The 14,562-nt window shown below is 39.8% G+C and overlaps 1 protein-coding gene across 1 annotated transcript in view; it reads left to right on the top strand.

Annotated features, from left to right (window-relative positions):
• POU6F2 (POU class 6 homeobox 2) overlaps positions 1-14,562 on the top strand; it is a 300,202-nt gene that overhangs the window by 284,373 nt on the left and 1,267 nt on the right. The window contains exons 8-9 of the mRNA XM_088520863.1: positions 2,742-2,910; positions 11,545-11,713. Coding sequence (XP_088376989.1) covers positions 2,742-2,910; positions 11,545-11,713 — 338 coding nt within the window. The remainder of the gene's footprint in view (positions 1-2,741; positions 2,911-11,544; positions 11,714-14,562) is intronic.

Genomic DNA, 14,562 nt, shown 5'->3' with positions numbered 1-14,562 from the left:
GTCACAATGCCCCTGCGTAAACCTTCCCAGTGCTTAGTAGAAGAGAGGTACTGCACGTACGTTGCAGATGTCACTCCTGCTCATAACAGCTCAGTATGGAAGCTGCCTTTGCTCCATTTTAACAGCCTGATGTTGTTGATGGGATGTTTAAATTGACAGGATCATTTTTAATTCCAGTCCTGTGTTCCAGCATATCAAAAGTCCTTCCAAGCATGGTATCAATGCGTGTAAGCATATCATTTCTTCTCCATCATCAGGTCATTAAGAAAATACTGAGTAGTGCCAGAGCCAGGACAGTCACCATTCATGCACACTTCTGTTTTGACAGTGAGCTGTTGATAACTATCCTCTCAGTTTTGTTCTCTAACTATTTTTGCATTCGTTCTGCAGTAGTTTCATTTAAGCTATGTTTCCTTGGGTTATAAAGAATGTCATGCAAGGGAGTGTCAAGAGACTTGTAAAGTCAAACCACCTACTGCTTTTTCCCTGTCCACAAGGCCAATTACCCTGTCTTAGAGGGAGATCAGATTGGTTTGACACAGTTTGTTCCTAACAATCCTTGTTGTCTGTTACTACCTTGTTTTCTTGCAGGTACTTAAAAACTGTTTGATTATTTTTGTCAGTACTTTTCCAGGGGTTGAAGTTGACTGGTCTATAATTTTGCAGATCTTTCTTTTTAAAGATAGCCAGTACATTTGCTCTTCTGTCATCATTCAATACCTTAGCTGTCCCTGCAGATAAACACTAACATCTTTAAGACTGTTTCAACCAGTCTGAAAGCATCTAGCCCAGCTAAATATAATATTTTCCTTCCCTCACCTAGGCTGAAATCTTTAACTTTTCCAGAGAATATGTCCAATAAGAGACTGAAGCCCCAATGCCTGCCTGCATGCACTCCAGTTTCTGAAAGCTGTAGTCTGCAGATGTGTGGGCTTGATGCATGGAAGGCCATTGCTGCAGTGAGGAGGGCAGGCAAGCCTCCTTCCCTACAAGCAGGCTGCATCCTATAGCACATGAATGAACGGTCTGAGTTAGGAGCCATCCATAAATAAAATCCAACCCTTAGTCAAAAGGTTTGTAAAGATGCCCAGTGCTTGTATGCATTAGAGACCTGGAAGTCTTTCAATCACCTTCTTTACTATCCCTTTGATGCAGTGTCTTTTTTAAAGAATTGTTAAAAACTCCTCACGTTAATAAAGTGTGCCTGTTTATTGATCCCTATTAAATTCAGAAACTGGACATTGACTTACACAAATAATTTTCATCATAACTAAAGAGTAACTCAAAGCTGCTAGTTTCATTTTGTATTATATTATTCCATGTGGGAAGTAATGGAAGGAGGAGTTGTAATTTTTCTCCAGTCTTAAGCAGATCCATAACAAGAATAATGCCATTAAAATTGTTAGTGTATTCTACAGAGAAGTGTCATCTTGAATGTGATCGGATACATTTATCTACTATGCCATATAATTTTTCGTCCACTTAATATCAGTCATTTCTATGTGTTCCAGGAACATATTCTATATAATTTGAATACCCTTAACTAATTCAGCACCTTTGGTATTTTACTGGACAGACTACTTCAGAAAAAGATAAGAGTTCATACACCTTAGAATTCAAGAATTAGATTTAAATTATTGACTTTGAGAAAGGCCAAATAGCCCTTTGTCTTCTCTGCTTCCTGAAGACTCAGTGAATGGCTTTCACTTAAAAGTGAAGTCTTTTAGTACATTTTTTGCAACCTTTTTGGTCAAGATCAAGATCAACACAGTATAAAGCTATAAAAAGAACCAGCCATCTTAGTGTATTGGCATTGGGTATTACTGTATTAGTAGGTTCCGATAAGGTTGTACCAGACTACAAGAAGTCAGTACAAAACTCTAAGATCTTCATTCTCTCTAAAGATTGCTCTTCAGTTTTATAGGCAGTTTTATGTAAAAATCAGTAGCAGAGAATGAGCTTAATTTTTAAGTCCACATGAAAGTTCATTATAGGCAGAAAGGGATTAATGGTTCCTTCTTTTCCCCTAAAGAAAAAACAAAGGCTCTACAGTGTTGTAAAGTTCATAAAACTAGATGCATATATAGCAGTGTATCATTTGCATCTATGATTACTTGCCAGACTTCTTAGGCATGTATTACTTGACCCGCAGTCAAATATGGGTCTTGACCCTGGTGTGAACAGGGTTTAGAAGCTTCTGTGTGTGCACTAGGAAAGGACAATTTATGGATTGAGAAATAAGATTCCGATATTTGAATTTGTTTACTCGATCCAATGTCATAAAGCAAATAATCTCTCTCTTATAGTCTTCCCCCTATCTTCTCTTCCACATTCCTGCTCCTCTTGGCCCTGCTCCTGCGGTAGGAAAAGACCTCTCTGAAACAATGCTGATTTATATGAGAATCAATGTAGAAAGTAAAGGTCTGACTGCATGAGTCAGAAAACAGGTAAGGATTTTTTAAATCAGTGCTGCTAGGAATGTCAGATATCTCCCATTTCAAACAAGTATTTAGCTGGTAATTAGATTAAGTAACTGATTAAACTGAGCAAAAATGGAAAGTCAGAGCGTGAGGCAGTTCAGATTGCTCCTGCTTTAACCCTCTGTCATCTAAACTGAGTCTGTGGGGTTTTATGTTCCTATGGGATTCGTTCCCTGGAAGTAGAAGGGTGAGATGGTGCATTGAAAGTTTCTTATTACTGCTTCATATTCTAAATACTTATTTTTACATTTTAACATATAGCTCCATCAGCCCTCCCAGACGCAAGTGGGACAAGCAGCCTCACAACCTAATCTCCTGCATTTGGCTCACAATCAAGCATCTTTGTCTCAAAGCCCAGTGCGTCAGGCTTCCTCTTCTTCCTCCTCATCCTCCTCCTCTTCAGCTTTGAGTGTTGGCCAGTTAGTCAGCAGTAAGTATTGCTCCCTGGCTCTCCTTACTTCTCCCTCTGTTTGTCCTTGTCACTGCTGAGTTTCCTGATCTACCTTCCCTCCTTTTTTTTTTTTTCTTCCATATAATAGATTGTTTATTGTTAATTACACTTGCCAATAAGGACTGATAAGAGCCATGATGGATGGGTCTAAGGGTAAACATGCCTTGAGAAATTGCGCACTAAAAATGGTCATAATAATGCTAGCAGCCCTTTAGCTGACTTTGTTGACACTGGGTGATTCTTAAAACTCAAATGTACTTTATATTCATTGGAAATGAGAAATTTTTGCATCAGTCAGTATAATGGATTGTACTGTTCAAATATGATGGGCATCCCCTCCTACTTTTTAGCTAGGCTGCTTGTTCTTTAGTTTACTTACATTACTGTAGCAGACTGCTTTACAAACCCAAGCACCATACAGGTCTAGAGCGAGAGAACTTCCTTGCCAAGAAAAGCTTGCACAGTTCAAACAAGAAAGAGCTCTGACGTGTGGACGGGGAGAGAGAAGCCTACTGAAATGGAATAACTGAGTTGCAGTGTTAGGATTTTAACAGCTTATCTCCTAACCAGGTCCTTTCTTCAGATCATAGAGATCTTGGTACTTCGCTATCAGTCTAGTATTAGCTTTGATTTTTACATAGCAATAAAAACAGGTTAAAAGTATAAGAAGCATTAATAGTTTTTGCAAACTGCAAAAATTTGAGTATATTGGATGACTTTGTTCAAAGATACTGCATGTACTTTTTCAAGTAAAAAAAAAAAAACAGTATAACAGAAGCCATACTGAGCAGGATGTAAAATATATGACTGAGGCAAGCTTATGAAGAGTTTAGAAAAACTGTCATGCAAAAGACTTGAAAAAATCTTGGTTGGATTACTTCAGAGATTCTTTACATGGGGAAATGACTAGCAGAGGAATAGTGGTAAAATTATGCTGGTATAGCTCCCAGTGTGAATATTTTTATTCTGGAATAAAAACATCTACATGAGTAGCTGTAAGTACATAAAATATATATAGATATAATTATGCTGATATAAACATAGTGCTATTGCTCTGCCAGTAAATCGTCTCGTGTAGACAAGCTTGTAGCAAGACAAATAAGATGCTACGTGTTAAAAAAAATACATAAAGTTACCCTTGCCTGTGTGGGAAAATTGACTAACATAGCTAGTGCAGAATAAGTTACTTCTCAATGGCTGGTCCAGAATAGCCTCCCTTGTGGCCATTCTGATTCAAAAAAAGAAAAATTTAGAATAATTGTTGAGGGGTACTTTATCCCACAATAATTTCTCCAGTCAATTTCCCCGCGTAGATAAGATCGCTCCACAATAAAAGCAACATGGAAGAAGCCTTTTTAAGCTTACAAGGCAAATCCGTCAAAAATCAGGAGGTGCTAGAAAAGAGTTGCTTATGCAACAGCATTCAACTCCTCTTGTAACATGTATTTTATTATATTGATATATGTTGTGATTAAAATCACACCCTATTTTTTTCTTGTGCTTCATTGAGTTTGTTCCCAATAGATTTGCTCTAAAGATGAAATCAGACTTATATAGTGAAGGAGGCTGTTGTCCCAGGGTTTGTTCCCTGCCTTATTCACTAAACTCCTTCCAAATTTATATAACATTTGGGACCAGGAATGAGAGAAAGGCGAAAGATGGTCTTGGTTCAGGCAGTAGAGGGCTGAGAAACTGGAGCGCTCTCTCTGCCATATAATTTCAGTGCAATGTCACTCAAGTAACTTAAAACATATTTTTCACAAGTGCTGCTTCAATATCCATCTTGGATTTTAATTTACAGAAGAACCTGGCATTCGTAGTTACTATCCAAAGTACACTTTCACTGTTGAGGCATATAAAACACCATTTAAAGCCAGAGTCTAATAATAATTTCCTACTTGACCTAGACTGGGTATCCAAAATGCTTTTCTTCCTTTGTGTTTGTCAGCTTCTTGGTGAATGAGAAGAGGAAGACTCTTCTTGTAGGAAGAGGAAGACTCTTCTTGTAGAAGACTCTTGTAGAAGACTCTTCTTGTAGAAACACAGGAAAATAAATTAAGATGTTTTAAAAAAATAGAAAAACTTGAGAGGAAATTAATAACTATGTCTTTCGTGAAAAGCTTTAGCAGAGGCCTAGGGTCACGCTCCGAACAAATGCAAAGTCTCTCTACAGTGAAGCACAATTCATTCTGTGCACTGAATAAGGCCGGGGTCTGTGGGAAAAGAACTGGCAATCCCCTGCTCAAAGACTATGTGACACTGTTTTGTGGGCTACTGTCACTCCAGCATTATGCAACTACTGAGTGTTTATTTTCGCTACTTTAAGGATGTTCTTTTAGCTTCATTTTTGCATAGTCATGTATTGAAATGATGTTTACACTCATAGCTGGAAATATTAGATCTTCTCAAGACAATTGAATGAATAGAAAAGTTGATAGATTGTGTTATCCTCCTGTTGCTCCTACTCTAAAAGAGAAAAGGATACATACTATGTTCATGCATTTGGCTGAGAGTAGCATAGACATAGATCTTTCTTACTTATTCCTCTCAGGCTCAAGTCCTTACATCACCTGTTCAGTTCCCATCCTGTTTCTGCCTCACCCTTCATTCCCTTTGCATTCTGCCTTCATTCCTTTTGCATCAGTCCTTTTCATGTGTCTTCACACTTCACCCCTTTTCCTTCAGTCAGATGACCCTTGATTCGTCTTCCCATTTAAGTTCTTCTCCATATCCCAATTGGATTCTGTCCCGAGATTTATCAGACCATCTCAGTGTTTCTTTAATTTGCATTTTTGTCAGATAATCCCTGTCATCATCTTCTACATTGTTTTATTTACCTTGCTACCACCTCTCTTGCCCCATTTTACTTCCTCTACCCCAGTGATTCTTTCTGTCTTTCTCTGCGCAGTCAGTCCCTCTCTTCTTCTACTTCACAATGAAATCCCTGCTACTTATTAGGAGCTTGTACTTCCTTAAGGCAGATTTTTGGGATGACAAAAAGTTAACCGCCTTGACACCTATCAAGATATTAGGAAATTGAAGCTTTTTAAAGGAAAGAAGTTACTAGATTCCTTTTTCTTTATCCTGAGCAAAACAGGTTTATTAACCTTATTCTCAGAAGTGGTTGAATTATACTGTCTGAAATTCATTTCTCTATGGGAAATCTCACTTAGCCATAGTCAATACCCTACCTGTTGTAACAAATGGCACAGAGAAGATAGTTGAAGAGTTTGTTTTCCCTTGCTCAAAACAGAAGATCAGCTCACTTAGAGCAAAGACAATATTTTTCATACAATTAGACTGAGCAATATCTCATGGCTGGGAACTCACAGGCACCTGGATCTTAAGAGCATTCTGAAAGAGAATGGATATCTATAGAGATACACTAAAAAAGAAGCGTGTAAAGAATTAATAGGCAAACAGGTTCTGGAAGTGATATCTATCACTTCACACACACCAGGGCTTCATCTAGGACCTCATTATTTGAGACCAACAAAGTAATTGCACTGGGCAAATCAGCTTTTTTTTTCTGATGCCCATTGCATGGAGTTCTCACAGAGTCAGAAACTAAATATGTGTACTAAACTCAATGATCCTTGATAGTTGTCCAGCATATTTCTAATAACATTTACACAAGAGAAATTGCAGGAAATGCTGAATGTGTAAGCCTGCTTAAGACTGCATGTAAGATACTGTTGCTGCAGGACCCGAGGAGCAACAGCAATGTTGCTTTCTAGGCTCTGAAAAGAGCCTATAAAAAGAATAAAATCCAGTTAGTCCAGTAAGGAGAGATCAAACCATATATAACACTTCATATATAATGAAGCATGAGAAGACAGATGAGATACTTGACAGTTTTTCATAGCCATTGACAATGCCAACTTTTTAGAGAAACAATCTTAACTGATCTTCACAAATTGGAAAATTGCTTCAGATGACTGAAAACCAATGTGTATGCAACTGGGCATGAGCCCAGGGAAATGAGCAGACCCTCTCTGCTTTTCTCCCTTGCAAGGTTCTGGGTATCCACCCCAACGGGCAGGTGCACCATGTGCCTGTCAGCTCTCCACGACTAGCGTACGGCCAACAAGGCCTTCCTCACGTCCCCGCTCACAAACTGCCTATCAGAGCTTTGTGTAACACGTCTGCACCCGAAGTCCAGCATCTACTGAAGTCCACTCAAAGCCTTTTAGTCGGATGAGGCTGCAATGGGTCACTTGTCCTGAAAGAAAGCCATGGGGCATGTGGCCAGCAAGAAACAACTTGAGACCTCTTAAGCATCCATTTGAATGCTCTGGCCCTCCTAAAGCAACAACTTTCTTGTTTCTTTTTTCTTTTTCATTCTAAAGCTCCTCTCTAGCCCTCCAGTAGAGGCCCCAGAGTTGAATATGTCAGTAAAGATTTGCTGTATTCCAGGAACTATTGCTAAATATAGTAAAGTTCAGGTAAACCAGGCATATTCTGCTACCTTTATGTGCTTATAAGAAGGAGGACTGGCACATTGCTTAGAGGAATGTGACTTCAGTAATTTAATAATTATTGGAGGTAAGGTTCTGCCACACTTGCTCAGAGAGACTCTCTCTGCAAGTAGCTGCCTGACATCAGTGAAATTACTAAAATACTGTGCAAAAAGGGACAGAATTGGGTCTTAATAGCTTTAGAGTTCCATGTTTATTTCCTTTTATTCTAGGTTCTAGATTGGGTAAGTAATGGATAAAGATTGGATAAGGAATGAAAGGATAAGCATCCTTTCATTCTAGGTTCTTTGATTTCTAGATTCTAGAAAATCATGTTTATGATTGTGTTCTCTTTTCTTTGTTTACTGTTCTTCACTCAATTCTACATTATCATTTCTCCTTTTTCAAGTCTCATTTCCCTCTTCTCAAATGCATCCTTTCCCTTACCTTTCCCATTTTATGTTCCCTTCATGGAAATCACTGCTTTTCCCACCTGCTCAGAGGCTTGTGGCTCCATGAAGTTCCTTTCATCCTTTCAAATTTAGTTTACTGTCATTTGCTCCTATAAAATTGAAATGCTTCCCACAAATAGATCCTTCTTTCTCTCCCCTGAGCCCAAGCCCATTTTCCAATAACAGTGTCTCATCCTGCCTCCTGCCCAATTTATGTTCAGCTGGACTTCCTTTGCCAGCTACATCTCCTTCTGTCTGCCTGGGGAATGCATTGCCTGTAACCCCCTGTCATGGCAGAACTCTGCACATTAGAAATGTGCTTTTTTCTTCAGGGTGCACTGATTTCTCTCTTAAGCAAGTCTTTCCCATAACTATTAAAATCAGAGCAAACCTGCGCTCATCAGAACAAAGCTAAGTCATGCAGCATTTTCAGAAGAATTCAGAAGTGGGAGTAGTATTCCCTTCAGCAGGAAAAAAGATTTTCAATGCAGGAGAGAGTGTAGATTTTATTTCTTTCAGTCTGCTTGTCAACCTTTGCCAGACATTTGGGGGAATTTTACCCTGAAATGGTTCCATACAAGTGTCTTGCCTTTCTCCAGGGCCTCGTAGTTTCTTAGACACAATAGCCATTGAGTATTGAGCCATAATGTGCACTGGGAATCTTTAATCTAAATGCCCCTACTGTAGATCCTAACCACTCAATGAGATCAGTGTTCTTTTATTTTGTGGTTCTACTGTGCTGTCTTCTCTAAGATTTCCACTTCATTTGAAAAACACCTTTTTTATAGTTTTCAGTAAACTGAAGCACCAAAAGTTCCACATGAACTTAAGGAAAAATTTCTTAACAGTGAGGGTGATGGAGCACTGGAACAGGCTGCCCAGAGAGGTTGTGGAGTCTCCTTCTCTGGAGATCTTCAAAACCCGCTTGGACGCAGTCCTGTGCCACGTGCTCTAGGTGACCCTGCGTGTGCAGGGGGATTGGACTAGATGACCTCTAGAGGTGCCTTCCAACCTTAACCATTATGTGATTCTATTTTTCCCAAAACATGAACTATACACTTTACTGTTATGAGAACTCAGAATTTATTAAAACAGAGTCCATTGTCTGTATGTGCATATTTTTGTAGACATAGTCCACAGAGTCCAGGATTAGGTACTGTTGCCATTTTAGTGGAAATAAAGTGAAATGGACCAGTGCTGTTAAATGATGTTGCCAATAAAATGATCTTCCTAGTACTATCTGAGTAATATGGGCCTGATAGAAATCATGCGACTAATTCCATGGATTTCAATGGCCTTTCAATCGCACCTTAAGTAGACATGGTTCTGATTTGATACAAACAGCATTTTCCCTAGAGTTCATAAAAGGTTTAATTCCATATCTAGTAGTACCTTCCTCCTCCCAAAGATGTAAGATAAGAATGAAGTCTTTTTTTCTCAGCAGATATTCTACCATATGTAAGAATCTACTCCCCCATCCTGAAGCCTATTGCAGGGGGTTTTTTTCTTACTTCAAAGGAGAGCTTATCCTAGTTGCTCCTGGTCCAAGACCCCTGTGCAGAAAAGGACCTTCCATGCTATTCATTTTTGCAAGAGTAAGCTTAATACCAGAAGGATCCAGCAGAACTCAGCAGAACCCCCCCATACTCATGTGCATGCAAACAACCCCTTTTTCTTCCTATCAGGAGTTGTGGTGGGGTTACAGCTCACAGTAGCAATAGAGTTTGCTTCTTCAGAGATTCATTTAAAGTTCTCTGGGAAGACCTGAATTGTCCTTTGTCACATCCCTAATTGCCTTAGTCAGGGGCCTTAAAATGAGGGAAGGAAAGAGGTGAGGAATGTTACCATCTTAGTACACTTTACTCAAGGGAATCTCTGAGGCCATTATCATTTATGATATTTGTACATTTATCAGTGGCTCTTCAAAGACCCAAAGGACAGATAAGCGTCCAGCACCTTTTTGTGTCTCTGAAAATCATAACCGATATGCTAGATAGACCGTGTATGGGGTAAGTAGGAATATTTCACATCTACAAAAGCAATTACTTTAAAACCTGAGTGGCCCCTGTCACAGTCACCACCACTTATAAGTAAATAATATATGCCCTAGGTCTATAATGTATGAGTGCATGCATGTATGTTCAGGTGAGCACTGACAGCAGGAGGGACAACACTGGATGTGGACCACTGTCAAAACTGGACTCAGCATGAGTGTGTGTGGTTTGTCTGTGCCCATATGTGGTTTGTGTGTCCATAATGTGGTTCATGTGGTCCATGGTTTCATACACGAGTGTTTGTAAAACTCCATTGCTATGTGTGCTTTTTTCACTCAAGCTGCTAATCAATATTGGCTAAATTTATATAGCAGAAAAACCTCTTCCCTCCATCTCTCTATTATTGGGCTAAAAGATTTTTATAGGGCATTTCCATCCTAAGGGAATTTTACATCAGGCCTGTAAACCTGGGAAAATAAAAGCTTTGTTACTGTAATGCTGGCAAGCTCTTAAGTATAGCACTACTAGCAGGAGCCACTCTAATATAGGGTTCAGAATAGTAACATAGCCCAGCACTGTCCTTGGACAACTGCTTGCATTTACAGAAATTGATGTGTTATTGTGCTGAAAACTTCCCCGAAGAAGTCTGAGGAATGAGGTGAAGAACAATAGAGATGTCTCACAGGGAGAATGGCTTCGCTACACGCAGGATTGCACAACGCTTTGAAATCTGCCACCATCCCAGTCCCATGCTGTCTCCAGCTTGGTGGACACTTTCATTTAACCAGGGATCAGTAGCGTGGGGGGAAGGAAAAAGAGTTCCTTCCTCCAGCTGTTGTGTCATTTCCCTTGATAAGTCCTAAATTGACCGCGTTATCCAGCACCAAAGGAGCTTTCTCTGGTAGACATCCTTTATTACATGCCCTTTCGGGGACAAAGGGAGTCTGTGTCAGTAAACTGCTATGGAGAGGAAGGACAGATTTATTCTCACAGCATCATAAGCATTATCTTCTGAGGGCCTAATGCAAAAGTAAAAAATGGTGCAGCATTACCGTCTGAAATGTAACAGCTGATGTTGCAATACCCTCCTCCTTGATTATCAACCTGATGGGAGGCAGAATGAAAAGCCTGAAAGACTGCTTCCTAGAAAGGCATATTTTACGATCTGATTTATAAAATGAAAGCTTTTTAAAAGGAGCAAAATTTTATTGCTTGTTTGTTTGCTGGGTTATTTTGGAGGTTTGGATGGTGGTCTGTGTTTGGTGTTGTGAAAGAAAAAGAGAGGGTCTGTGAGGGTTACTTTGGGCTAATTTTAGATGAAGCAGAAAGTCTTGATTTTGAATTAGAAACCCAGGCAGTTTGTGCCTATGCATGTCAATGACACGATTTGTCAAAATCAGTGGAGATTTTCCAAAGCACAAAAGGCAGTGAGAAGCCCAGCTACACCCACTTACTCTGGGATGAGTTGGACATTTTCAGGAGCTCAGCAGCTTTGAAAAGTCCTTCACCACCACCTGGAAATGCTGCAGCCTAGTTAGTGTTTTAGCAGTCCGAACATGTTCCTCTCCTCTGACAGGACCTGCCTGCTTCTGGGAAAGAAAGAGGGGCAAGTGGGAAAAAAAGGTGTAAAAAAAATGATGATGAAATCTAGTGTTTTCCATTTGTTTGTGACCTGAAGAACTGACAGTATTAAAAAAAATATTTCAACAGATCCTCAAACAGCCACTGGAGAGGTGGATGGGGTGAATCTGGAGGAAATCCGAGAATTTGCCAAAGCTTTTAAAATCCGGCGCCTCTCCCTTGGCCTGACACAGACTCAAGTTGGCCAAGCCCTGAGCGCCACCGAAGGCCCAGCCTATAGCCAGTCTGCCATCTGCAGGTAACAAGCTACATCATAACCCTCTATTCTCCTCTCTTTGTCCTTAGTAATTATGAACTTTATTGTGAGGAGCATGCTTGTGTTTGACTCATATGTCTTTAGAACATGTCATTTAATCTGGGACTTAAACTAGCCAGTGATGTTGGTATCTGGCAGATAAAATGTTCTTACTGTGTGCCCCTAAAGTAACTTTAGTCTTTTTTTCCCCTTCTTCTTTTTTTTTTTTTTTAAACAAGTGAGAAACAATGTTCCTGGCATTTTGACTTAATTCACTAGACGAGCTGGAGACCCTGCTGGTGCTGGATAAGCACCAGCTGACACTCTTCATACTGTGCCATTTTCTACAGATAGGGTTACTGAACAAATATTTCATGACTGCATCCCTGCTAAGTTAAAAACTATATTACTGTGGTTAGCACTTCACATATAGGATGTTAATGATGATTTACCTAGGCAACACAGAAGGGAAAAAATTATCCTTCCTGCTATCTTTTGAACCAGCAACTATTCATCTTTTATCACCCAAATGCTTATTAGAAAAAAAAAAAAGAAAAAGCACAAACCACCTACATAGACAAAGGAGAAGGAGAAATCTCTCCTAATCATAAGAAATGATAATACAGCCTTGACAGAGTTAAAGTCAAGTAGTTAAAAGCAAACGCCCTGTATGCATGTATGTGTGTTACAGTAATCCCATGTTTATGCATGAAGTAACAAACACACTTAGGTAACAGCTTTTTCCTCTTGGGCAATGCCTTATAGTCCTTCTCCATCAGTGAAAGCCAAGAAACCAACTCTAAGCTCATTTAAGTGGATTTTGTTCTTGGTGATCCATGAAATGCTCTGTCTTTTTATCTGCTCTTTATACTTTTAATGTATTCCCCATAGAACGGAAGTGTACTTTTCCTGCAGTTTAAGACTAAGGTTATAAATAACATCAGTATGGGGTAGTGAGCTTGCAGCTCACATTTTGCTCAATGATTTTCCATAAAACCCATTGATTGTTGTTAAATACAAAAAGCTCCGTAGGATCCTCTCACTTCTATGGCCTCCCCTACTGTTTTTTCTTATAAGATACCTCCCTGTAGAAAATAACCTTTATTCAGTCTATACAAGGATACTACTGCTGCGAAATTTGTTTCAAGGCTTGTATATCGTTATACCAAACAACATGTACTGCAGCACCAACACTAACAAGCGGTGCCATTGATATGAATGCTATTGCTCCCTGTCACTAAGGATTAATTTTATTTTTTTTCTTTCCTGTGGTCAATTGGTGAAGAATGCCTAAAACGGGCAGAGTTTTTAGCAAGTGCCACTTTTTGTAGACTTAAGTTGTTGTTTAACGTATTATACTTTAAACTGATACATTGCAGTTTCCTTTGCTTGTGTCTAGTTTGTTGTCTTCTCATTTCTTCCATCTACCTTACAGCTGAAAAAAAAATGCTGGGAATGGTTTGAATTGAACTAAGAGAAATTGTTCCCTACTAGCCTGTTATTAAGAAAATCCAAACAAAGATGCAGCTGGAACATAAACAGAGCTAAGAACCAAAATGTGGAGACCTTCTATAGCGAGCTCCTTCAAGGAGACAGTTATTGAGATCATGAGGGCCAGGTGTAGCAGCTGGTCCCAAATACTTGCAAGGTGGTAGTGTTTTACTTTCTTCAGTCCCCAAATAGCTGTCATTTGGGGGTGTAATAATTGGCTATGGCTATACCTTCCTTGCTAAGCCTCAAGTCAAGCTGCCTCAGTGGCAATATGCTGTTCCCAGAAACAGCAGGTTCAACTTCTCTTTAAATGGTGGCAAGGAGTTTTCAGTATGAACTCTGGGGTAATGCAAGGGGAAGAGAGAGAAGCAAGTTGAAAGACCAACTCAGAGGCACAAGCAGGATCTCCCGATGCCCTTTGCAGGGCATAGCAGCAATATACCACCTTGCTGATGTGTTCTGTCTGAAAAAATAAAAATAAAAAAATTATTAACTAGACATAAAAAGTTCAAAATATAAACTGCAGATTGAAATATCACTGGACACCAAGGAAGGACACCTTGCAGTCAATATGGCAATAGGTTTCCAGGCAGCAGTCATAAAATCTTTGGAGTGTTATTTGAAGTTATTTCTTGTCCTGTTCTTTGTGAGAACTGCATTGTTTCCTGCTGGAATCTTTCCTGCAGCTGCCACTCGCTGAATGTAGGCAGTAAATACTGCCAGCGGCGGTCACCGCGCTGCTTTGCACAAAGGCATTGGTCTGATCGGTGTCTCCGTGAAGGCGCGTTGCGATGAGCAGCGGCAGCGACGTTTCAGCACCGGGCGGGCTGGACGGGGCAGTGTCGCCCCGTGGTATCTGCTGCCTTGCCACCCCGCACTGTGGGCACGAGCAAAGTGGAGAAATGCAAATGGGAGGCATCAGGGGGACTGGCGGGAGACTTTTTAAATGAAAGGATGAAGTTGATAAATGAAGGAAACGAGTACGTATAAGGCTTGAAGCATGACTTCAGCTTTTCTGCTTGCTTTTGAAAGGATTAAAGCTTTGTGTGGCTGCTTTTCCAGATTATTTCTGATACTTGTAAAATCTGGTTTGGCAAAAGACTTTTGATGGCAAAATGATATATAGAAGACCTCATTTACAGGAAATGATATCATTCTAGTACAGTTTGCAGAAATCCCACAATAAACCCAGCTTGGTGCCACGGCATATTAGTAGACTATTATGCTGGGTTTCATCTGGAAAACATGAGTCTGTCTTAGCACATTGTGGGGGTAGTCAAGATAATTGCAAAGTGTCCAGCTGTTTCAGCTGAACACCACAGTAGCTATGGGAATCTTTTTCCGACCCAGAAAAGGGACAT

The sequence above is a fragment of the Tinamus guttatus genome, unplaced genomic scaffold (genome assembly GCF_059628265.1).
Source record: "Tinamus guttatus ecotype Peru unplaced genomic scaffold, ASM5962826v1 Tinamus_guttatus_pri_ptg000104l, whole genome shotgun sequence".
NCBI lineage: Eukaryota > Metazoa > Chordata > Aves > Tinamiformes > Tinamidae > Tinamus > Tinamus guttatus.
The sequence above is the reverse complement of the archived record's forward strand: the minus strand, read 5'-3'. Positions and strand labels throughout refer to the sequence as shown.